The 23,235-nt window shown below is 41.1% G+C and overlaps 1 protein-coding gene across 8 annotated transcripts in view; it reads right to left on the bottom strand.

Moving 5' to 3' along the window:
• Positions 1 to 22,953, bottom strand: part of LOC307254853 (NACHT, LRR and PYD domains-containing protein 12-like) — a 365,889-nt gene extending 342,936 nt beyond the window's left edge. For 3 of the 8 annotated variants that reach the window (XM_080033377.1, XM_080033388.1, XM_080033378.1), the window contains exons 1-18: positions 22,910 to 22,953; positions 22,019 to 22,157; positions 20,921 to 21,066; positions 18,844 to 20,551; positions 17,727 to 17,900; positions 16,895 to 17,071; positions 16,230 to 16,406; positions 15,568 to 15,741; positions 13,360 to 13,533; positions 12,639 to 12,679; positions 12,336 to 12,391; positions 11,455 to 11,528; positions 9,975 to 10,189; positions 9,589 to 9,851; positions 8,984 to 9,112; positions 8,404 to 8,557; positions 6,822 to 6,851; positions 5,868 to 5,914 (exon numbers count right to left, since the gene is read on the bottom strand). In XM_080033377.1, the coding sequence (XP_079889503.1) occupies positions 5,868 to 5,914; positions 6,822 to 6,851; positions 8,404 to 8,557; positions 8,984 to 9,112; positions 9,589 to 9,851; positions 9,975 to 10,189; positions 11,455 to 11,528; positions 12,336 to 12,391; positions 12,639 to 12,679; positions 13,360 to 13,533; positions 15,568 to 15,741; positions 16,230 to 16,406; positions 16,895 to 17,071; positions 17,727 to 17,900; positions 18,844 to 20,551; positions 20,921 to 21,066; positions 22,019 to 22,137 (3,858 nt within the window). In that variant the 5' untranslated portion in view covers positions 22,138 to 22,157; positions 22,910 to 22,953. The remainder of the gene's footprint in view (positions 1 to 5,867; positions 5,915 to 6,821; positions 6,852 to 8,403; positions 8,558 to 8,983; positions 9,113 to 9,588; positions 9,852 to 9,974; positions 10,190 to 11,454; positions 11,529 to 12,335; positions 12,392 to 12,638; positions 12,680 to 13,359; positions 13,534 to 15,567; positions 15,742 to 16,229; positions 16,407 to 16,894; positions 17,072 to 17,726; positions 17,901 to 18,843; positions 20,552 to 20,920; positions 21,067 to 22,018; positions 22,158 to 22,909) is intronic. The other 5 variants (XM_080033383.1, XM_080033381.1, XM_080033384.1 and 2 more) reach the window with 5 other exon arrangements.
• Between the last annotated feature and the right edge of the window lie 282 nt (positions 22,954 to 23,235).

The following is a 23,235-nucleotide window of genomic DNA, read 5'->3' as shown; positions in this document are numbered from 1 at the left end:
CACTGCCTAACACTCACATTAAGTCCCCACTGCCTAACACTCACATTAAGTCCCTACTGTCTAACACTCACATTAAGTCCCTACTGCCTAACACTCACATTAAGTCCCTACTGCCTAACACTCACATTAAGTCCCCACTGCCTAACACTCACATTAAGTCCCCACTGCCTAACACTCACATTAAGTCCCCACTGTCTAACACTCACATTAAGTCCCCACTGCCTAACACTCACATTAAGTCCCCACTGCCTAACACTCACATTAAGTCCCCACTGCCTAACACTCACATTAAGTCTCTACTGCCTAACACTCACATTAAGTCCCCACTGCCTAACACTCACATTAAGTCCCCACTGCCTAACACTCACATTAAGTCCCTACTGCCTAATGCCTCGTTTCCACCGAGTAGAGCGGGTCGGATCGGAGCGGCTCAGAGCGGGACAGCTCACTTTTAAGAATCTCGGTGTTGTTTCCACCGCCGACCCTACCCTTACTGGTAGGGCGGGGTTTAGGCTGGACTGCGATAGCCGACGCCAGAATGTGGGTCAAACTATCGGGCTGTGGGAACAACTGTGGTCAAGCCAGCGGTCTCTTGTTTTTGCTTGGTCAAACCAGCCGCTTCTTTATTTATTCCCCCCGTGTTGTGAGCACAGAGACGGCTCGGTGCAACTGATAGAGACAGTGAGCGAACAGCACTGGCTGCGGCAGCTACGTGACATCGTAGCAGTGGGACACAGTGTAGCCAACTGATTCATTTAATGACGAGGAAAAACACCACACAATAAACAGTGCCGCGCTCACATTTTCGCCAAAACTCTCTTCACTCTAGCCGAGGTGACTACAAACGGCGGAGATGATTCAAACCAGCCGCTTCTTTATGTATTCCCCCCGTGTTGTTGTGAGCGTGTATTTTACTACTATCTATGGCGTAAACACACAGAGACCGCTCGGCGCAACTCATAGAGACAGTGAGCGAACAGTGCTGGCTGCAGCAGCTACGTGACTATGGGACACAGTGTAACCAACTGATTAATTTATTGACGAGGAAAAACACCACACAATAAACAGAGCTGTGCTCACATTTTCGCCAAAACACAAGACTCTCTTCACTCTTGCCGAGATCTACACATGGCGGAAATGATTCTTTCGACCAATCAAATGACGGCAGTGTGTAGCTCCGCCTTCTCATGCATTTTCGGCCCGCTTTCAGGCCGCTAGTACCCCTACGGAGGAGTACTGAGATCGGGAGCGGCTCAGAGCGGTTAGGTGCGCTTAAACCGTACCCTACCCAACTTTTGGCAAATGAAAAGCCAAACTACCCGGACCGAACCGCTCCGACCCGACCCGCTCTACTCGGTGGAAACGAGGCATAACACTCACATTAAGTCCCTACTGCCTAACACTCACATTAAGTCCCCACTGCCTAACACTCACATTAAGTCCCCACTGCCTAACACTCGCATTAAGTCCCTACTGCCTAACACTCACATTAAGTCCCCACTGCCTAACACTCACATTAAGTCCCCACTGCCTAACACTCACATTAAGTCCCTACTGCCTAACACTCACATTAAGTCCCCACTGCCTAACACTCACATTAAGTCTCTACTGCCTAACACTCACATTAAGTCCCCACTGCCTAACACTCACATTAAGTCCCCACTGCCTAACACTCACATTAAGTCTCTACTGCCTAACACTCACATTAAGTCCCTACTGCCTAACACTCACATTAAGTCTCTACTGCCTAACACTCACATTAAGTCCCCACTGCCTAACACTCACATTAAGTCCCCACTGCCTAACACTCACATTAAGTCCCCACTGCCTAACACTCACATTAAGTCCCCACTGCCTAACACTCACATTAAGTCCCCACTGCCTAACACTCACATTAAGTCCCCACTGCCTAACACTCACATTAAGTCCCCACTGCCTAACACTCACATTAAGTCCCCACTGCCTAACACTCACATTAAGTCCCCACTGCCTAACACTCACATTAAGTCCCCACTGCCTAACACTCACATTAAGTCCCTACTGCCTAACACTCACATTAAGTCCCCACTGCCTAACACTCACATTAAGTCCCCACTGCCTAACACTCACATTAAGTCCCCACTGCCTAACACTCACATTAAGTCCCCACTGCCTAACACTCACATTAAGTCCCCACTGCCTAACACTCACATTAAGTCCCTACTGCCTAACACTCACATTAAGTCCCCACTGCCTAACACTCACATTAAGTCCCCACTGCCTAACACTCACATTAAGTCCCCACTGCCTAACACTCACATTAAGTCCCCACTGCCTAACACTCACATTAAGTCCCCACTGCCTAACACTCACATTAAGTCCCCACTGCCTAACACTCACATTAAGTCTCTACTGCCTAACACTCACATTAAGTCCCCACTGTCTAACACTCACATTAAGTCCCCACTGCCTAACACTCACATTAAGTCTCTACTGCCTAACACTCACATTAAGTCTCTACTGCCTAACACTCACATTAAGTCCCCACTGCCTAACACTCACATTAAGTCCCCACTGCCTAACACTCACATTAAGTCTCTACTGCCTAACACTCACATTAAGTCCCCACTGCCTAACACTCACATTAAGTCCCCACTGCCTAACACTCACATTAAGTCCCTACTGCCTAACACTCACATTAAGTCCCTACTGCCTAACACTCACATTAAGTCCCCACTGCCTAACACTCACATTAAGTCCCCACTGCCTAACACTCACATTAAGTCCCCACTGCCTAACACTCACATTAAGTCCCCACTGCCTAACACTCACATTAAGTCCCCACTGCCTAACACTCACATTAAGTCTCTACTGCCTAACACTCACATTAAGTCCCCACTGTCTAACACTCACATTAAGTCCCCACTGCCTAACACTCACATTAAGTCCCCACTGCCTAACACTCACATTAAGTCCCCACTGCCTAACACTCACATTAAGTCCCCACTGCCTAACACTCACATTAAGTCCCCACTGCCTAACACTCACATTAAGTCCCCACTGCCTAACACTCACATTAAGTCTCTACTGCCTAACACTCACATTAAGTCCCCACTGTCTAACACTCACATTAAGTCCCCACTGCCTAACACTCACATTAAGTCCCCACTGCCTAACACTCACATTAAGTCCCCACTGCCTAACACTCACATTAAGTCCCCACTGCCTAACACTCACATTAAGTCCCCACTGCCTAACACTCACATTAAGTCCCCACTGCCTAACACTCACATTAAGTCCCCACTGCCTAACACTCACATTAAGTCCCCACTGCCTAACACTCACATTAAGTCCCCACTGCCTAACACTCACATTAAGTCCCCACTGCCTAACACTCACATTAAGTCCCCACTGCCTAACACTCACATTAAGTCCCCACTGCCTAACACTCACATTAAGTCCCCACTGCCTAACACTCACATTAAGTCCCCACTGCCTAACACTCACATTAAGTCTCTACTGCCTAACACTCACATTAAGTCTCTACTGCCTAACACTCACATTAAGTCCCCACTGCCTAACACTCACATTAAGTCCCCACTGCCTAACACTCACATTAAGTCCCCACTGCCTAACACTCACATTAAGTCCCCACTGCCTAACACTCACATTAAGTCCCCACTGCCTAACACTCACATTAAGTCCCCACTGTCTAACACTCACATTAAGTCTCTACTGCCTAACACTCACATTAAGTCCCTACTGCCTAACACTCACATTAAGTCTCTACTCTTAATTAATTGTAACAGGAACATTTCAAAATGTTTTTCTCTGTCACCCTCTTCAAATAATGGCCTAAGTAATTTTTTCAGTGTTTTCAGGAAACACAAAAAACTTAACCAAAGATTGAATATATGATATTCATTAATAATTTCACTCAAACAGGTTATGTCAAAAGATGACTCTTGACATTGTAATAACAATTTCTGTCAATTATGTAACATAATAGGAATAAACCCTTTATATTAATGTATAACTTGTGACTTAAGCCATTTTACACACTTGTGAAATGTCCTTGAAAAAAAAATTAACATTAAATTTTGACTTAGGCAAAATAAAATGGCCTGAAACACACTCTTGACATTCTGGTAATATGGTATAATGGCCTATGTCAAGTAAAATCACATGATCTGTTCAACTGAGGATTTAGGCCATTTTACCAGAGGTGGCCATCATCATAAGGAGTTGATTTAAGCAAAAAAATCATTTTGGCCAAAAAGTGACTTAGGCCATTATTTTAAGAGGGTGACGTGGGTGGCTAAAAAAACAAAGAACTCTTTTATTTTTTAGAAGGAAATCAAAGGAAACACACTTTTTGTTAAGTGAAATAGGGGACATATTGTCCATTAATTGAGTTCTGGAAATCAAATACTGTATATTTGCTTATACCATAGTCTGTGTGAATACTCTATTCTGATTGGCTGGAGAACATTCCATAGGTGTGGATTAACCCCTGATGTATGGACACCTATATGGAACTGTTTACATTCTGTCCACTTTAATGCGTCGCCGGCTCGACGCTGATTAAACTGTGTTGATAAGGGATTTATAAAGCCTAAAATATCCTGCCGTGCAATAGCCTCTATTGGCTAAACTTAATGTCCTCTGGCTAAGCGTCAATGGTTATCTCGTTAAAAAGGTGAGTAAGACCCCTGTTTAATTTGAAAAAGGTTTGTAACTGAGTTTACATGTGTAGCCACCAAAGCCCGGCTTCACTGTCTATCTGGACACAGGCTACTGCTGTCAGTCACTGCCTCACGTAACTTCAGGCTGTAGCCCGTAATACACATGTTCGCCAGTCATATTCTCCGTGAAATGCTGCGCGTCGGACAGTTCTCGCCTCCACGGTGTCCATTAATACATGATACATGGACACCTCGAAGGGCATTAACCCTTACATACTTCTTTGTATAAAAATGATATACAGAGGGGTGTAGTGGTTAAAGCACACCCAATAGAGGCTCAGTCCTCAAAAGCAGCATGGGTTTGAATCTGGCCCGACTGTCTAATAAAGCAGAAAAAAATGCAAAAAATGATCTTTAAAAATAACCGAAAAACAATAGACAAATTATTTTTGTATTATTATTATTAAAAAGAAGAGCTGTCAAGTTGACTAGGAACAAAACCTGAGAATGAGTTGGATAGAGCTGGGGATTCTGTGAAAGCCTTTCATTTACAGCACATGTTCACACATGTTTTTGTTACTGACCAAAAGTGATTCAAAACTCACGTGACTCATCTCATAACTTTTCAGACAGACGTGCACAGGCTAATCTGGTTTCCACTCTTTACATTCTTCCCTGTCTAAAAAGGTTTGGTACTTTTGCCTCGTTTCCACCGAGCAGAGCGGCTCAGAGCTGGACAGCTCGCTTACGCTAAATCTGGTGGCGTTTCCACCGCCGACTCTATCATTATGGTAGCGCGGGATTTATGACCCTACCCTTGTGGTAGCCGCCAGAATATGGGTCAAAGAATCGGGTCGTGGAATGACTGCAGTCAAGCCAGAGGTCTCTAGTTTTTGCTTGGTCAAACCAGCCGCTTCTTTATTTATTCCCCCCGTGTTGTGAGCGTGTTACGCCGGTAAATGCACAGAGACGGCTCGGTGCTACTGATACTGATGTGCTCAGGTGTTTTAAGGTGACAGGTGAACAAAGATGAAGCAAACACACAAACCAGCCTGAACTCAAATTAGGACAGGCTCAAGTTAAGAAACCAATAAAGGACGTGTTTATATCAGATTCTGGGTTTCTAGACGATCCCATCAGTGACTGATCACAAGCAGAGTACAAGTCATTTATACAGAAGACGTCACACTACGTGCACCTATCGTCTGCCATGGGATCTACACCAGCTGCTCCTGCTGAGGGGCCTGCAACTGAAACACATACATTATATACACACTAGGGGTGTGAACTTTTACAAAAATGTCTAACCGTGTACACGACGGATTTTTTTTCGTGTACACGGTTAACCGTGACGTCGTTGTCCTTGTGCGCCCGCCGTCTTGTAGGCGCGCGCACACACACACACACACACACACACACACACACATACGCGTTCGTTCGCCTGTAAACACACAGTTGACATGAACCACGCTCGTTTTTATATACTATCTATGGTTTACACACCTCTTATAATAGGGCCATGGTACACACACACACACACACACGTTCGCCTGCCATATGTTTGCCGTCATTATCGCCCTTCATTAATTCCCTGGTTAATATAGCCTATCGCACATTTCTACATGTCCACGTTTATGCAGGTTGAACAGGTGTTATAAAGTTCGGGCTACTTACGAGCGTAGTTCACGTCAACCGGGTAACTTTAATCTTTAGGTTATCTTTCATCACTCTTCCGTGGCTGTGAGACGAGCCCCAGCACGGCGACTGCGTGTGTGTGTGTGTGTGTGTGCGCCGATACACACACACACACACTCACTCACACACACTCGCCGAGGGACAGACAGATTCGGCAGACAAGCTTTTATCCTCCCCAAGTTGTTTATTAGTGATGTAAAATCAATAAATGCGTGTCTCCAGAACATAATTAAAAACTTTGAAAAAAAGAACATTTGAAATTTGAAGATTTTTTTTTTAACGGTTTTCGTTTATTGATTTTTCCTAAACGGTGACACGTGTACACCCCTAATACACACTCACACTTTGTAGATTCTGCTCTTTTACGTGTGTGTGTGTGTGTGTGTGTGTGTGTGTGTGTGTGTGCGTGTGCGTGCGTGTGTGTGTGTGTGTGTGTGTGTGTATGTCTGTGTGGTATCTTACCATCCGTATCAGCAGGGGTTTGATAGTCAGCTGAAATGAAATGAGGAAAATAATAACATAATGTTGACAGCTAATATTGTGGTTCTGTTTTGCATTTACAAGAAAAGGTTCAATATTAAGACATTTCAGCTTGAGTAATAATAAGAATGATCTCATTACATGACACATACATGACATTACAATTAGCAAATGCTTTGATTTAAAGCCATTTACAATGAGTTAATTCAACCATGCATGTCATTACAACCCAGACATTGCAATAATGATGGTAGGATGGCCGAGAGCAGGGGTGTCCAAACTTTTTTCACTGAGGGCCACATACAGAAAAATCTACGAAGGGCCACTTTGCAAAAATAACACATTTATCAGGACATGTAGCTGCTCTGATGTTTAGTTTCATAGTGTCTTCGTAAATTGTAATCCTTCTTCACGGCAACACTTTCCTTGCACATTAAACAGACACATTCCCCCTCTTGTTTATATGCCAATGATACACCCAGTGTTTTCTGCCTTTGCGTCCAATGTCCAGCAGGGTGAAAAAAGTATGCAGCCGAGGTCCCGACCCTCCTTGGGGGGTCCGGGGGTATGCCCCCCCGGGAGATTTTTTTAAGTTTTTAAAGTGAAATGCATGAATCTGGTGCACTTTGAGAGGGAAATTAAGAGGCTAAATCTGAAGAATTTTGTATGAAAAAAAAATGGAGACACTGTGTCAGATGAATTAGAAGCTATTGGAGAAGGACACATGGATTTTCCATAATAATATTAATCTAAAATAAAATATTATGCAGGGTCCTCTGGGATGGGCTTGTTGCTCTTTTTCTTTTATGGGACATATTTCTCTGTAATATAATAAATTATTTAAAAATTAAAAGCGCCATATTACATTATATTTTTTAAATGTGCCACGGGCCAATCAATCAGTGTTTGACACCCCTGCACTAGTGGTTTAACTAAGAAATGCAAAAAAAAAAATGTTTTCAAAGGGCCATATTACATTATATTTTTAAAATCGGCCGCGGGCCAATAAAAAGCGGGGCCGTAGTTTGGACACCCCTGGCCTAGAGGAAGAGGGGCTGACCAGTTACCATGAGGTCTCTAGTTCCTCCTCCCAGTAACCATGAGGTCTCTGGTTCCTCCCAGTAACAGTGAGGTCTCTGGTTCCTCCTCCCAGTAACCATGAGGTCTCTGGTTCCTCCTCCCAGTAACCATGAGGTCTCTGGTTCCTCCCAGTAACCATGAGGTCTCTGGTTCCTCCCAGTAACCATGAGGTCTCTGGTTCCTCCTCCCAGTAACCATGAGGTCTCTGGTTCCTCCCAGTAACCATGAGGTCTCTGGTTCCTCCCAGTAACCATGAGGTCTCTGGTTCCTCCTCCCAGTAACCATGAGGTCTCTGGTTGGATCCCCAGCACCGGACAGGAGGGTGTTAGTAGTAAAACTAGTGGTGGCTGCTATTACATCTACGGTGCCCACCATCTCTACCATTGTGAATTTCCCCTAATTGTCACGTATTAAACGGCACGTAAACACAAATCATGTGTCATGTTTTTCATAGTGTAGGTTAAATAGTTAATTAACAACTAACCTTTTCGAATCCCACAGCTCCATACTGGTTTACACAGCGCTTCACCCTCTTTAGTCTGAGGTTCTGAGAGTTTAAGGCGAATGTCTCCATCTGGCTTCTCAATGTAAACTTCATAGAAATTTGGGATTTTGCCTTCATGTCTGAGAGTTATCTCCTGTATAAAAACATATAACATAAAGAGAGAGACGAGTTAGTGAAGTTGTATGAATTGCATACAACAAAAACAAAAGAGAAGTTTCCTGATCAAACCAGGTTTATTCCTGTTATACCATATTTTTTTCGGATGACTCAACTTGGGAAACACATTTTTGAATGTGCAGAGAGAAAGACTGTTCTCTTTGGATTCTGGAAATATATTCAGAACAGCAGTAGGTGTTGTTCAACAAACTTTTGAAGATTTCTTAAATGTAATGTAAAATGTAACAAAAAACTGCAGGAACATGGCTTCGATCATTAGTGGTAGTTGAACCTAAAACAGTTGAAAATATTAACACTATTACAATCAATATAGCTATTTAAAATAACACAGAGCCACAATTCACTTTGTACACAGATTTATTCGCTGACAGACAGTACAAACCTCTGGGTCAATTTCTGCTGTGTCGATGTCTGCTGTGAGTTGAAAACCTTTCTCTAATTTCAGGCTCTTGTCTGGGCGAGGCTTCTTGATTGGTTTGTACCCTTCGTTGTTCTCCTCCTTGTTCACTGCCTGGAAGAAAAGCATTATAAGCCTCAACCTCCTTCACAGTTACAGTGGTGAACAGTGTCATCTGAAGTACATTCATGAACCAATATATTTTAGCACGGTTTACTATCCTGACTGGGAAGAAAATACAAGAACAGTGCTTTTAAGGTGGAGAACTAAGTCATCAATTTGAGAGCATTTTGCACAAAAAGGTCAAATATTTGGTAATAACCAAATATACAGCCTGTCAGAAGAGCAGTAGCAAAAACTAAACATTGCAGGTAATTTATATTCTCAACACTAAAATCAACATACTAAGGAACAGAGTGTTTGTACCAAAATAGTTTCCGTTACAGCTGTGCTGTTTTAGAAAGCTCTCAATGAATCCAGGCAACTACATGACATCTCCTCAGAGAATACAACTCTTTCTTTCTTTTTCAAGTGAGGCCTGAATTCAGATTTAATGTTTTCAAATTTGTTGCAGCAAGATATTCAATAACCTGTTGTACAGCAGGATCATGTGGGATCAGGTAGACATGTAGTTGGAGGAACGGTGTGTTGGGTTTATAGTATATCAACACGTCGCAGCGGATTTTCACAGGAAACCCGAACAGCTGCTGCAGCAACAGGACTGCTCTCTGAGTAAAAACTGGTTCCGGTAACTTGACATGGGTCGCTGTGACCTCAGACACTTTTTCCACCACATCTCCACAGTCATCGATGTGTAGGACTGCAAACTCTTTTATTATTGCAGGGTTGCCATCTGCACAAAATACAAGCACAAACAATTAGTGAAGAGAAAAGGATTGGATTATGTTTTGTATATATGCTATCAGAGATTTTAAAAGTTAGTATATTTAGTGTTTGTTTCCTCATGTGCATTTACCTATGCAGATCCAGTGTGAAAGGTAAACTTCCTCGAACTTCCCGGCAATGACTGTGACGTCCATGAGGGCACTTGCAGGCATGTATTTGATGCTTTTCATCCTCTCCATGTGTTTCTCCCAAGAACAAAACTGGTACTTGAAGCTGACATTGTCCTTACAGACCCAGCGCAAGCCGGAGACACTACATTCAAAGTTTCCTGCTTCTGACTGTAGACTAAGTGGTAAAGGAGAAAACAAATGAGTTTGTGTTTATGCACAAAACAACTGCATTAGAAGTAATGGAATACATGTACAGAAGTAGTAAAAAGTCTGGGGAAACTTCTCATTCAATGTTTTTTCTTTAATAGGGGGCCAAGCCCGAGAAGGGCCTGGGACCGCTTTTTTGCAAAGCAACGCGGTTCCCAAGCCCTGCTGGTCAGGGAACCCTGTTGTTTTCGTAAGAATTATTATTATTATTATTATTATTCGTATAATTATACTTGGATCGAACTGGTTTCACAACCCAACTCTAGGTGGCGCTAGAACCAAGGACAACGCATTTTAGCCTTTAACTCCCAAACCGAACACCCCACATCCAAAAACCTTACATCCCCGGAGTCTGTGAAGTGAGCGGCCAGATGACGACGCTAGGGACCCGAGTTGCGTCGGAGGCTTGACCCCCATGTTCATACAGTTCTAGTTTGTATTATGTTATTATGTTCGACATTGTACATCAACACAGAAGACATCAAAATAATAAAATAATTATTTAGCACTTTAACAGAAATCGTAGTTAGATGTATCAGTCTATCTATCCATCATCCAAGCTGGTAATGGTAATGGTAAATGGACTTATATAGCGCTTTATCTCCGTTTTTCACAGACTCAAAGCGCTTTACATTGTTTTGTACACATTCACCCAATCACACACACATTCATACACCGATAGCAGCAGCTACCACGCAGGGTGCAAGCTAATTATCGGGAGCAATTCGGTGTTCAATGTCTTGCCCAGGGACACTTTGACATGTGGCGGGGAGATGGGTAATCGAACCTCCGACCCTGCACACCAGAGGCGAACTCCCTACCCACTTCGCCACTGCCGGCCCTCAAGCTATCATCAAGGCTATTTTGAAGAATCTAAAATTATAAAACATTTAGATGTATTTGCTAGATTTTTTGTGTTTACTAAATGATTCCAAGTGTTATTTAACAGGGTTGATGTCTTCAGTATAAATCTACAATGTCGAAATAATAATAATAAAAAATAATGAAAAACATTAAACGAGAAGATGAGTTCAAACTTTGACTGGTACTAAAGATTTTAGAGTATCTGCCTTGAGTGAAATATATTGCCAATATAATTATCATATAGTCTCGATATAACTAGTAAGAGCACAAAGACATATATTGGTTTCCTTTTATTCAAAACAAACCAAGTGTTACTCATTTCTACATTTCAATTTTGCTGTGACGTCATATTTAGAATGTTATCTTTACCTGTATGTTGGAGCCTCGTCTGCATCTGTACTGTTCACTTCAGGTTCAAGTTTAGTCCAGTCACTGGAATCCTGCTGCAGTGGACAATAATTTTTGTGAATAAGTGGAGGTACTTATATACTTCTTATATCATCATCACAACACATTATAACTTTGACCACCTCTATTGTAGGCTCAGGCTGGCCATTTTTCAAAGATATGTAAACCTTTATCTGACAGATGTAGAGAGACAGAGTTTAAAATGTGGAGAGAGGGGGATGACATGCAGTAAAGGTCCACGGCAGGCATGGGCGTACAGATTGGCCGAAGCACCATTATCCACAACAAATCAATGAGTGGTCGGCCTCAAAGCGCCCTCGATTTCCTGAGATCTGGAGTCAGTCTTGATTGGTCGAAATTGTTGTCAATCTTGACGCAGTACAACAAGCAAACCTATCAAATCTCTTTGCACAGACAGGCAGGTACGCACATGTAGGCTACACACGCACGTAGGCTACACACGCACGCAGTCAGAAAGACACTGGAATGACAGAAAGTAAGATAGCCCACGGAATTAACAATGAAAATGTTTTGGGATGTGTGTACATCTTCACTTAATAGTATCTGGGGAAATTGTAGGCTAAAAGTGTGCAAATGCTCGACATAGGTAGTATGATAATAGTAGCCAATAGAGCGTTGAGCACAACCTCGTCCTTGCTGGTTTGGAGGTGTGTGTGTGTGTGTGTGTGTGTGTGTGTGTGTGTGTGTGTGTGTGTGTGTGTGTGTGTGTGTGCGTATGTGTGTCATGTCAGAAAGAGTTGAAATGCGATGAGTTTAAATAGTAATAATATAAGTTTGAAATAGTAATACTTGACATTGTGCAACTGCTTCTCTGCTCTCACCTTATTGTCATCGTCTGGAAGGTTTTCCTGCACATTCAGTTTGACATCCGATTGATCTGATGGAGAGAATAAGTGAAAGAAAGAGAACTATAACTAAACCATGAATACTGTGAGAACCATTCAGACTGCTTGAATATTTTCAAACATTTGTGAAACTACAGATCAAGCCTATAAAAAATGTATTTGAAATACTGTATATTTCTAATAATGCCACAATGTACAATGAGCACAAGCTCAATTTTAGAGAATATTTAAATGTTATTAAACAGTTTGATGAATGAGAGCCATTGGTTCATTACTCACGTTCCTTTAGTTTCTTAGCTCTGAAAGACCTGCCAGAGATGCTGTAGGATGAACACAATCCTAAAGTCATTGATCAGGTTTAGAATAATTGTTCATTCTTTGAGTTAACCAGATTGAGTCCTGAGAAACCTGATCAAAAGCTTTTTATCATCAAATCTTCATCACAAATGACTAACAACATTTATGTTCTGAGACTGAATTAGAGGAAATAATTCATCTTCAGTAAAGATCCAAAAAACATCACAGTAAAAACAAACTAATTGTTTAACTATACTGTAAAAACCCCATTTCTGTTAAAATGCGTTATAATGTTTTGCATTGTCTGGTTACATTTAATTGTTTGTGGATTCATGAAAGCAAAGATAAGATGTAAAATAAAGAGACGCTAGACTAAGGGGGTTAAACCACTGATTGGTTGTGCTAGGCTTTGTTATTAGTTATGATCCTAAACCGTTAACCTGTTTATATTATTCACATTGTGTACAGGTTGGATTTGCTGCTCATAGATAGTTATATTTGCACTGATCCTACTTTGCACTTCATCGTCTGCACAACGTTTTAAATATGACTCCATCCTTGTTGTTCCTGGAGCAGCTCCAACTGGTCGGTTGGGGCGCTTACACATAAGGTAGAACTGGAGGGAAACCTCTAATGTGAGTAAGGCATTAGCCTTCCCGTGTTTAGTACAATACTGCTGAACTGAGTCTGACCCTCTACTGACCTCAGAGTCTCCAGTCTATAGTCTGGACTCTCCACAAGTTGAGACAGAAGCTTCACTCCTGAATCCTGCAGCTTGTTTCCCCACAGAACCAGCTCTCTGAGATGGGAGGGGTTGGACTTCAGAGTTGAGGCCAGAGAAGCACAGCTGATCTCTGACAACCTGCAGTCATTCAATCTGAAAAAATAATAAATGATGTAACTTTACATTATGAGGGCAGAGGGCAGAAGAGAGTTGTGTTTAGGTTTTAAATAGAATGTCCTAGCAGAGAGGCTATTAGATGAAATACATCAATGCCAGACTGAAAAATAAAAAGGGAATTTTGGACACTACACCATGAAAACAGTTTCTAGTAGAGTCACAAAATAAAAATCTGAACCCGAATAATAGCTAAATATAGGATCTTTAATAGAAATTGAAGATGATGATGATGATGATGATGATGATGATGATGATGATGATGATGAACTAACAGTGGACATCTACGATATGTTTTTTTTAAGAAGAAACAGAAGTCTGAGGTAAGGGTGTAAGGGCAGGGTGTCATATTGTATCATATATCATATTGTATGAAATGTAAAGCCCACTGAGACAAATGTATTTGTGATTTTGGGCTATACAAATAAAACTGATTTGATTTGATTTAAGTCGTTTTTGACTGCACACTACATATTAAAGAGCGATACAATTTCAACAAAAGTGAAATGACAATTTAATGGGTAAAAGTTATGTTTGTATATAGGGGAGAGTGGCCTAAGTTGTGCATTTTGGAAGTTGTGCCACCCCTTGTTTCTAGAAAACCGTGGAAGAAATTGGAAATGTGACCACATATTTAAGAAGAGCCATCCATTTGACTCATCCTGTAAAGAAGGGAGAAACACGAATAAGATATAAGCACATTTAAGCTAAAAAAACTGTGTTTTGCTTTTCAAAGTAAAATTTCCATGATCACGGTTTTTTGATTATTGTGTCTGAACAATTATAGACAAGTTTGAAAACATTTGACACATGTTTTAGTGCTTTGGTATGCTACACTTTGTGTCTATACAGTTAGCACGATGTCAGCCCTAAACTGCTGCATCATGCCTATTATCCAAAATTCTGGGGTTGGGGTGATTTGTGCCAAAGGGCCTATGTGAGTTATAAGTAAGTAAGTAAGTAAAATGTATTTATAAAAGCACATTTATGACATTTTGCACTGTCCTAAGTGCTGTACATAGCGCATTCAGTAGGTAAACAATGAAGGTAAAATAACAATAACCAAAATAAAAGACGTAAAGCCCATACATCCACATAAACACAGATAGTAGTGCAGAGGTAAAATAGTTAATGGGGAGGAAACACCAGGGTGTACATGTGGGTTTTGAGCCTTGATTTAAAGGCAGAATATGTAAAGGGAATCACATTTGTCAGGTGGCAGTTGGTTCCACAAGCATGGAGCAACTAGTGCAAAGTACATTTCTGAGAGTTGTGCCAGTGGCATGGCTGTATACGCTGGTCACCAAAAGAAAGTGATTGTCTACAGTAGCTCAGAAGAGAGTGACATCTCAGTTCCACTTAACGACACCACTGATGAGAGTTCAGATGGCCAGAAAGATGATGATGGTGACTTTGTCATTGTGAGCTTTGCAGGTAAAACCATTAGATCTGCTAGGCCTTGTTTAAGAAAATTGTCCTTCAATCTTTGTCAAATATTTACTTTAAATAAACCTTAAATAAGTAATTGTCTTATGGATTTGTCTTGCATTACAGTTTATGAGATATATAGCAATGGCACAATTTACCCCATGGTATTCTCTCCAACCGCACAACTCACACCACACCGGGGGCAAGTTGTGCAACAAGACAACTTTTTTTCCGAAAGCTATATTTCTTCAACAGTTTATTCCAGATCCAAAGTTTTTATTGCCAGGGATGCACAACACCCCGATATATATGTACATATTTGAGTTGGAGACTTTACTGTCAAGGCCTTACTTTAAAGTCACTTTGAGTGAAAAGTTGGACAACTTAGGCCACTCTCCCCTAAGTTTTATTTTAAGAAGAAACAGAAGTCTTTTGTGACTGCACACTACATATTAAAGAGTGATACAATTTAAACAAAGGGGAAATAACAATTTAATGGATAAAAGTTATGTTTGTATATAAGTTTGGTTGAATTATTAATTAGATATAACATATATACAACAGTAACAGAATCAGTGAACTGACCTCAGAGTCTCCAGTCTACAGAGTGGACTCTCCAGAAAACCACAAAGCAGCTTCACTCCTGAATCCTTCAGCTTGTTGTAGTCCAGATCCAGCTCTCTGAGATGGGAGGGGTTGGACTTCAGTGCTGAGGCCAGAGAAGTACAGCTGATCTCTGACAAACTGCAGTCACTCAATCTGAAAAAATAATAAATTATGTAAACATTACATTATGAGGGCAGAAGAGAGATGTGTTTAGGTTCTAAACAGAATATCTTTGCAGAGAGGCCATTAGATGAAATACATCAATGCCAGAGTGAAAAATAAAAAGGGAATTTTGGACACTACACCATGAAAACTGTTTCTAGTAGAGTCACAAAATAAAAATCTGAAGCTGAATAATAGCTAAATATAGGATCTTTAATAGAAATTTAACAGACTCCGACTCCGGATAAGCGGTTGAAGATGATGATGATGATGAACTAACAGTGGACATCTACGATATGTTTTTTTTAAGAAGAAACAGAAGTCTTTTGTGAATGCACACTACATATTAAAGAGTGATACAATTTAAACAAAAGGGAAATATCTATTTAATGGATAAAAGTTATGTTTATATATAAGTTTGGTTGAATTCTTAGTTAAATATAAAAGATCTGCAACAGTAACAGAATCAGTGAACTGACCTCAGAGTCTCCAGTCTACAGTGTGGACTCTCCAGGAAACCACACAGCAGCTTCACTCCTGAATCCTGCAGCTTGTTGTTGAAACCCAGATCCAGCTTTCTGAGATGGAAGGGGTTGGACTTCAGAGTTGAGGCCAGAGAAGCACAGCTGATCTCTGACAAACTGCAGCCCCGCAATCTGAACAAAGAATAAATGATGAAGGGGAAAATTGAATCCATTCAGATGTGTTCAAGCTAAACATTATTATGTCCGAATCAATGAACTTTTCTCTAAACTTATCACAGTGACTTTGGCGTGTTTGTAGCTCATCATAATGTCGGTTTTATGATTCATGAAAACACATTAAAATGAACAGGACAATAGATTTTCACTTTATCAATCAAACATCATACATTTACAATACATCATATGTGTAAAGATCTCACCATTGACCAAAGATTATTAATAAAAGTTGAATTTAACAATTAACAGTGGATATTTACTACATGCTTTATAACAAACAGAAGTATTTTGTGACTGCAGAATAAATTTACAATAGCAATAAAATATACAAAGGGAATTAGAAACGTAAGGATAAAAGTTATGTTTTTATAGTACTTATAGTTAGTATAGTTAGGTTGATTGTTAATTACATATTCCAACAGTAACATTATCAGTAAACTGACCCCAGAGTCTCCAGTCTACAGTGTGGACTCTCCAGAAAACCACACAGCAGCTTCACTCCTGAATCCTGCAGCTCGTTGTTTCCCTCCAGATCCAGCTCTCTGAGATGGGAGGGGTTGGACTTCAGAGTTGAGACCAGAGAATCACAGCTGATCTCTGACAACCTGCACCAACTCAATCTGAATAAAGAATAAATTATGTAAATAAAAAAGTATAAATGAGATTCTGCAGATATCAGTCAGCTCTTAGAGGAGAAATACAACATTTATCCTTTAACAACTGCATATGGAAATATGCTTTGATTTCGATCTTCCTGTGTGTGTGTGTGTGTGTGTGTGTGTGTGTGTGTGTGTGTGTGTGTGTGTGTGTGTGTGTGTGTGTGTGTGTGTGTGTGTGTTTGTGTGTGCATTCTGAAGGATCATTATCATTATCAATGATCAGACTGTTTGCTAATAGAGAAATTAATTCAAACCAAATGAATATTTTTCCTTTATCTAGTAAACGTTTCAGTGTAAACTAAAATATACAGTAAGTTGGTGGATCTTGAGTATAACAATTTTACTAATGAGCGAATCCTTTTATAAACAATCTGGACGAAAGCAGCACTAGACTGGTTTAGAAACTTAAAAAAGCGATAGTCTACATTATACCGAAAGTTTTGTAAGACGGTTTCGATAGAGTAAATTAATTAGCTTTTGCGAACAGCATTAACCAACTGATATTAATTCATTATTCATCATCTCGACTGATGGACCACGACGTGAGTCTCTGAAAACTGAAACTGAAAAAGTTGAATAAAAACCAAACACTACATGAGCTAGTCAGTGAACTGACCTCAGTCTCTCCAGTCTGCAGTTTGGACTCTTCAGACCGGCACAGAGAAGGTTCACTGCTGAATCCTGCAGTTTGTTTCCACTCAGGTCCAGCTCTATCAGATGGGAGGGGTTGGACTTCAGAGCTGAGGCCACGTCTTCACAGTGAGTCTCTGAGAGTCTACGGCCAGAGAGTCTATAATAACACATTTATTACAAAATGATATTATGAAAAAGGGCAAATGTTGAGGGAACAGTTTGACATTTCCTGATTTCACTCAGAGGTGCAGCCCATCTTTACACCAGATTTTTTTCCACACAGTTCTGACAGGCAGCAGATTGTGTGGAGATATTCGCTGATTTTAACAAGTGATTTGTCAACAAACATTCTTTACAATTTTTTATTCTTTGTCGATTTCCTAACGAGGAAGAAGGGGTGATGTCCATTCACATCCTCTGTGCTCAATATGAAAAGTCTACTCCGAAACCATTTAACTTTACTGCATTCACTGATAACTGTAAAATACTGTTAAATGTGATAAAACGCTGCTGTGTTAAAACCATTAAATGTTGTGATAAAACCAGAACCTTTGAAACATGTATTTGTTTGATCAAGTTGGCACATTGCCTCCATCACACACAGAGATTAACAGAATAAAAACTGTGCATATAACAATTAAAGGTGCAGTGTGTAATATGACATCATCAAGAAAGTTCTACAAAGTTCTAGAATGCAACGCTCCCTGGGTAACCCCAACCCTTTCGAATAATAACAGAAGCTACAGTGGCCTTCAAGGACAAGAACAATTCTAAATTTTAAACAATGCACCTGATGACATTCCAACTATGACACTTTCAAGATGGCGGCACTAGGCCTTGGTCCAAAATATGCAGAAATATGGACATATATGAGACCCTTTCTAAGGAAAATAAATAATAATTAAAAAAAAAAATCAGCTATTATTCACTAAATTAAACGTACTTATGGATATTATAATTACTTTCTACAAAATCTGCTAGGAAATAAAACCCAAAATTCTACACACTGCAGGTTTAAATAAATATCTTATAATGTGTATATTTAAATAATTAAACTACTATCCACCCTGATTCATAATGTTAATCACATCTGGACTTACAGAGCCTTTCTGCAGTTCCTCACAGCTGGAATCAGTCTCAGTCGTCCCTGGTCTGACGTGTTGTACTTCTCCAGGTCCAACTCGTCCAGAACCTCCTCTGACATCTGCAGCATGTAGGCCAGAGCAGAGCAGTGGATCTCAGAGAGTTCCTCCTTAGATCTGTTCTCTGACTTCAGGAACTCTTGGATCTCCTGATGAACTGATTGGTCGTTCATCTCCGTCAGACAGTGGAAGATGTTGATGCTTCTGTCAGGAGAGATCTTATCACTGTTCATCTCCTTCAGATTGTTGATGACTCTCTGGATGATTTCTGGACTGTTGTCTGTTTGACCCAGCAGACCTCCTAAGAGTCTCTGGTTGGACTCAAGAGAGAGGCCATGAAGGAAGCGAACAAACAGGTCCAGGTGGCCATTTTTACTTTCAAAAGATTTCTCTATGGTGCTCTTCAGGAAGACATCCAAGGATGAATTTATATATTGTTTTCCCAGGAAACCCTTCAGTACCTCTGTGTTGTTGTTGGTGTAACAGTGGTACATGTAGACTGCAGCCAGAAACTCCTGAATGCTCAGATGAACAAAGCTGTAGACTGTTTTCTGGAAGATCACACTCTCTCTTTTGAAGTACACCGATGCCTCTGTGACATCCAGACCACACTGCTCCAGGTCTTCTTGGTAGAACATGGTGTTTCCTTTCTGTAGTTGCTCAAACGCCAGCCTCCCCAGCTTCAGAAGAACTTCCCTATCGGCCTCTGTCAGCTGCTGTGGACTCGTCTCATGTCCCTCTTCATAATTCTGCTTCTTCCTCTTTGTCTGAACCAGCACAAAGTGTGAGTACAGGCCAGTCAGGGTCTTGGGCAGCTCTCCTCTCTGGTCTGTAAGTAACATGTGCTCCATAACTGTAGCAGTGATCCAGCAGAAGACTGGGATTAGACACATGATGTGGAGGCTCCTGGATGTCTTGATGTGTGAGATGATGCTGCTGGACAGCTCTTCATCACTGACTTTCCTCTTGAAGTACTCCTCCTTCTGTGGGTCAGTGAAGCCTCGTACTTCTGTCACCCTGTTAACATATGGCGGAGGGATCTGATTGGCTGCTGCAGGCCGGGAAGTTATCCAGATGAGAGCCGAGGGAAGCAGATTCCCCTGGATGAGGTTTGTCAGCAGCACGTTGACTGATGACTTCTGTGTGACATCAGACACAACCTCATTGTTGTGGAAATCCAGTGAAAGTCTGCTTTCATCCAGGCCGTCAAAGATGAACAAAACTTTACAGGCAGCAATCTTCTCTGCTGTGACCTTCTCTAATGTTGGATGGAAAACATGGAGCAGATTGAGAAGACTGTACTGCTCATCTCTGATCAAGTTCAGCTCCCTGAACGAAAGCAGAATCAGCAGACTGATATCTTGGTTTTCTGAGCCCTCTGCCCAGTCCAGAGTGAACTTCTGCACTGAGAAGGTTTTACCCATTCCAGTGACACCGTTCGTCAGGACGACTCTGATGTGTCGGATGTCTCCCCATGGGTCGGATAAGGCCTTAAAGATGTCGTTGACCTTGATTTGAGTGTCATGGTGGATGTTCATCCTGAAAGCTGTCTCAAGCTGCTTCACCTCATGTTGGGTATTAATCTCAGTTCCTTCAGGCACACGTTCACATCTCTTCTTCAGACTGATCTTATGTTCATCTAAAACCTCCTGCAGACCACTATACTCTGAAAGAAAAGAAAAATGGTGGAGTAACGATTTGAGAATCTGGTGAAGATTTCCATGGCCAACATTTTGAGAAATAAAAATAAAGGAAGAGTTTTAAATTCTGTGAATTATATGAAATTCAGACCTGCCAACCTTGGGAATTTTCTTTGAATACCACTATACCGAAACTTGGCTGCGTCTACGTGTTTGCAGCCATCCACTTTCAACAGGTCCAATAGAAATCACAAGCTTGACAACCTTTTTGCGTAGTTTTGAATGTCAAAATGCATACAGTTTGGCCGGTCTGGACATTCATTGCACAACAATTACGACAAGAATAATCCTGTTTTCAGACATGATGACATCAGCTGACAGATCTCCAGTCTTACTTCGTATTTTGCTGTTCTGGTCTGAGATGAAGATGCACTGTCTGCAGAACCATTGTCCACTGCTGGTAGAGACTGGATCCTTCAGGACGTTGTGACACAAACAGCAGGACAGCTCCTCCACAGAAACATCACTCATTTTCCTCTTCCTGTGAAACATTAGTTTATTAATTAATTAACTGATTTAGTTAAAATATGTCCAAATGTGTCAAGAGATGGCCGCAGAGATTTTCGTTTTTCTGTCTTTTCGTATTTCCCCGAACTTAACTTAATTTGACTAACAGCTGTCTCGTATACTAGGAGGAAGATGGCACGTAGAAAATCTCTGTCAAAAAGTTTAAATGTGAATTAAATATAGTTTAAAAGGCCATTTCCATGACATTTTAAAGGAATATAGGCAAATATTGTAAAGATAAATATTCCATGAAATTTGTAAAAGGAATATAGTCCTGAAAACATGCACATAGCATGGAAACAAAGTAGTAGAACTCTGGCGTCTTCAGAATCCTGTTAAACCAGGTATTATGAAAAACATCAATTGATTAAAAAAACTTGGTGTTAGTGTATTCTGGAGCTTGTTCGGAATTGTATTATTTTTGTTTTTATTTTTATTGGTGCCATGAGAGGCTGAGTTCTGTATTGTTTAAAAATACATAAACAGTTCATATATTAAAACCTTCTATGATCATGAAGCCTAATGTGACTACAATTTTTTTTAAAGTACGTATTGTGGAGCTTGTCCTGAATTTTGTTATTTAAAAAAAATTATTGGTGCCATGAGAGTTATGTGTTGTTTAAAAAATACATAAACATATATATTAATATATACATCTCTGATCATGAAGCCTAATGTGACTCTACAATTCTCTGGTTCATCAGTTCAGAGTATGAATTGCACTGCAGACTGGAGTCTCTCACAGAGACTCGTATTCAAGCCCCTCCTTCCTCTTCCTCTCTGGGTAGAAATGTATCTGCTTATGTAATGAGGAAGTGGATCAACATGATATAATGCAGAATGTTTTGTCTTCTTTGGGATTTTGACGTGGTGGCCGGACACAACAAAACGTTACCAGCTGAATGAGTTAGTATCAGTTCACTTACTGTGTGTCTGAGGGTCCAGGTTCATTACTGAAGGTTGAGGGATCATGTTCGGACCGGTCACTCTTCATAGACAGAGAGCCAGAGGATACAGACTCTGCTCCGTCTTCCTCTTCCTCCATATTAACACTCTTCAGTCAGTCTGAGGGTGAAACAGTTAAAACTGACTGTGAGCTCAGAACGGAAAGAAGACAAACAGGTTTGTTCATGACTCACATGCAAGACTGAGAACAAGTAGAAACAAACTCTCTAGCACACACACGCACACACACACACACACACACCACCACCACACACATACACAGTACACACACACACTCGCATACACACACACTCACATACACCGCACACATACACACACACTCGCATACACACAAACTCACATACACAGCACACTCGCATACACAGCACACACACACACAACACATTCGCATACACAGTACACACACACACGCACACACACACAACACACACGCACACACAGTATACACACTCGCATACACAGTATACACACACACACACACACTACACAGTATAATAAAACTCACATACAAGACTAAGAGAACAAAGAGTGATAAACTCTCACACCCCACACACACACACACACACACACACACACACACACACACACACACACACACACACACACACACACACACACACACACACACACACACACACACACACACACACACACACACACACACACACACACACACACACACACACACACACACACACAGTATACTAAAACCAGCCAGCTCCCCCTTGTTGGTTCTTTAATACTGCGCTTGTTTTCGTGGATCAGGTTTAATGTGTTTTATTCAGACAATCATCTACAGTTCACAGGGAGAAAACTCACTCAGTAAAATATAAAAATGTTTTCACACTCACCCTGCCTCGGCCTCAGTTTCCTTCCATCTGCTGTCGACTCCAAATGGCGTCTGAACGGACTGAATACTTTCACTTTCAAGGTTCCCTCCCTGCTGCCCCTCTGCACCGGAAATCCTGTGTTTACTGTGTGTGTGTGTGTGTGTGTGTGTGTGTGTGTGTGTGTGTGTTCCTGTATTGCTATCCTTCTTGGGACCTTGGCCAGTAAAATCACCTTCCATATTAGGACCTTTTGCCTAGTTAGGACCAAAATGGTGGTCCTGGTGAGGACAACCACTACAACAGATAGAGAATGTCATTTTAACATGCCTAGTGGTGAAATCTAAAAA

Source organism: Ammodytes marinus, assembly GCF_949987685.1.
Source record: "Ammodytes marinus genome assembly, chromosome: 8".
Taxonomy (NCBI): domain Eukaryota; kingdom Metazoa; phylum Chordata; class Actinopteri; order Uranoscopiformes; family Ammodytidae; genus Ammodytes; species Ammodytes marinus.
This window is presented reverse-complemented; position numbering and strand designations above follow the sequence as displayed.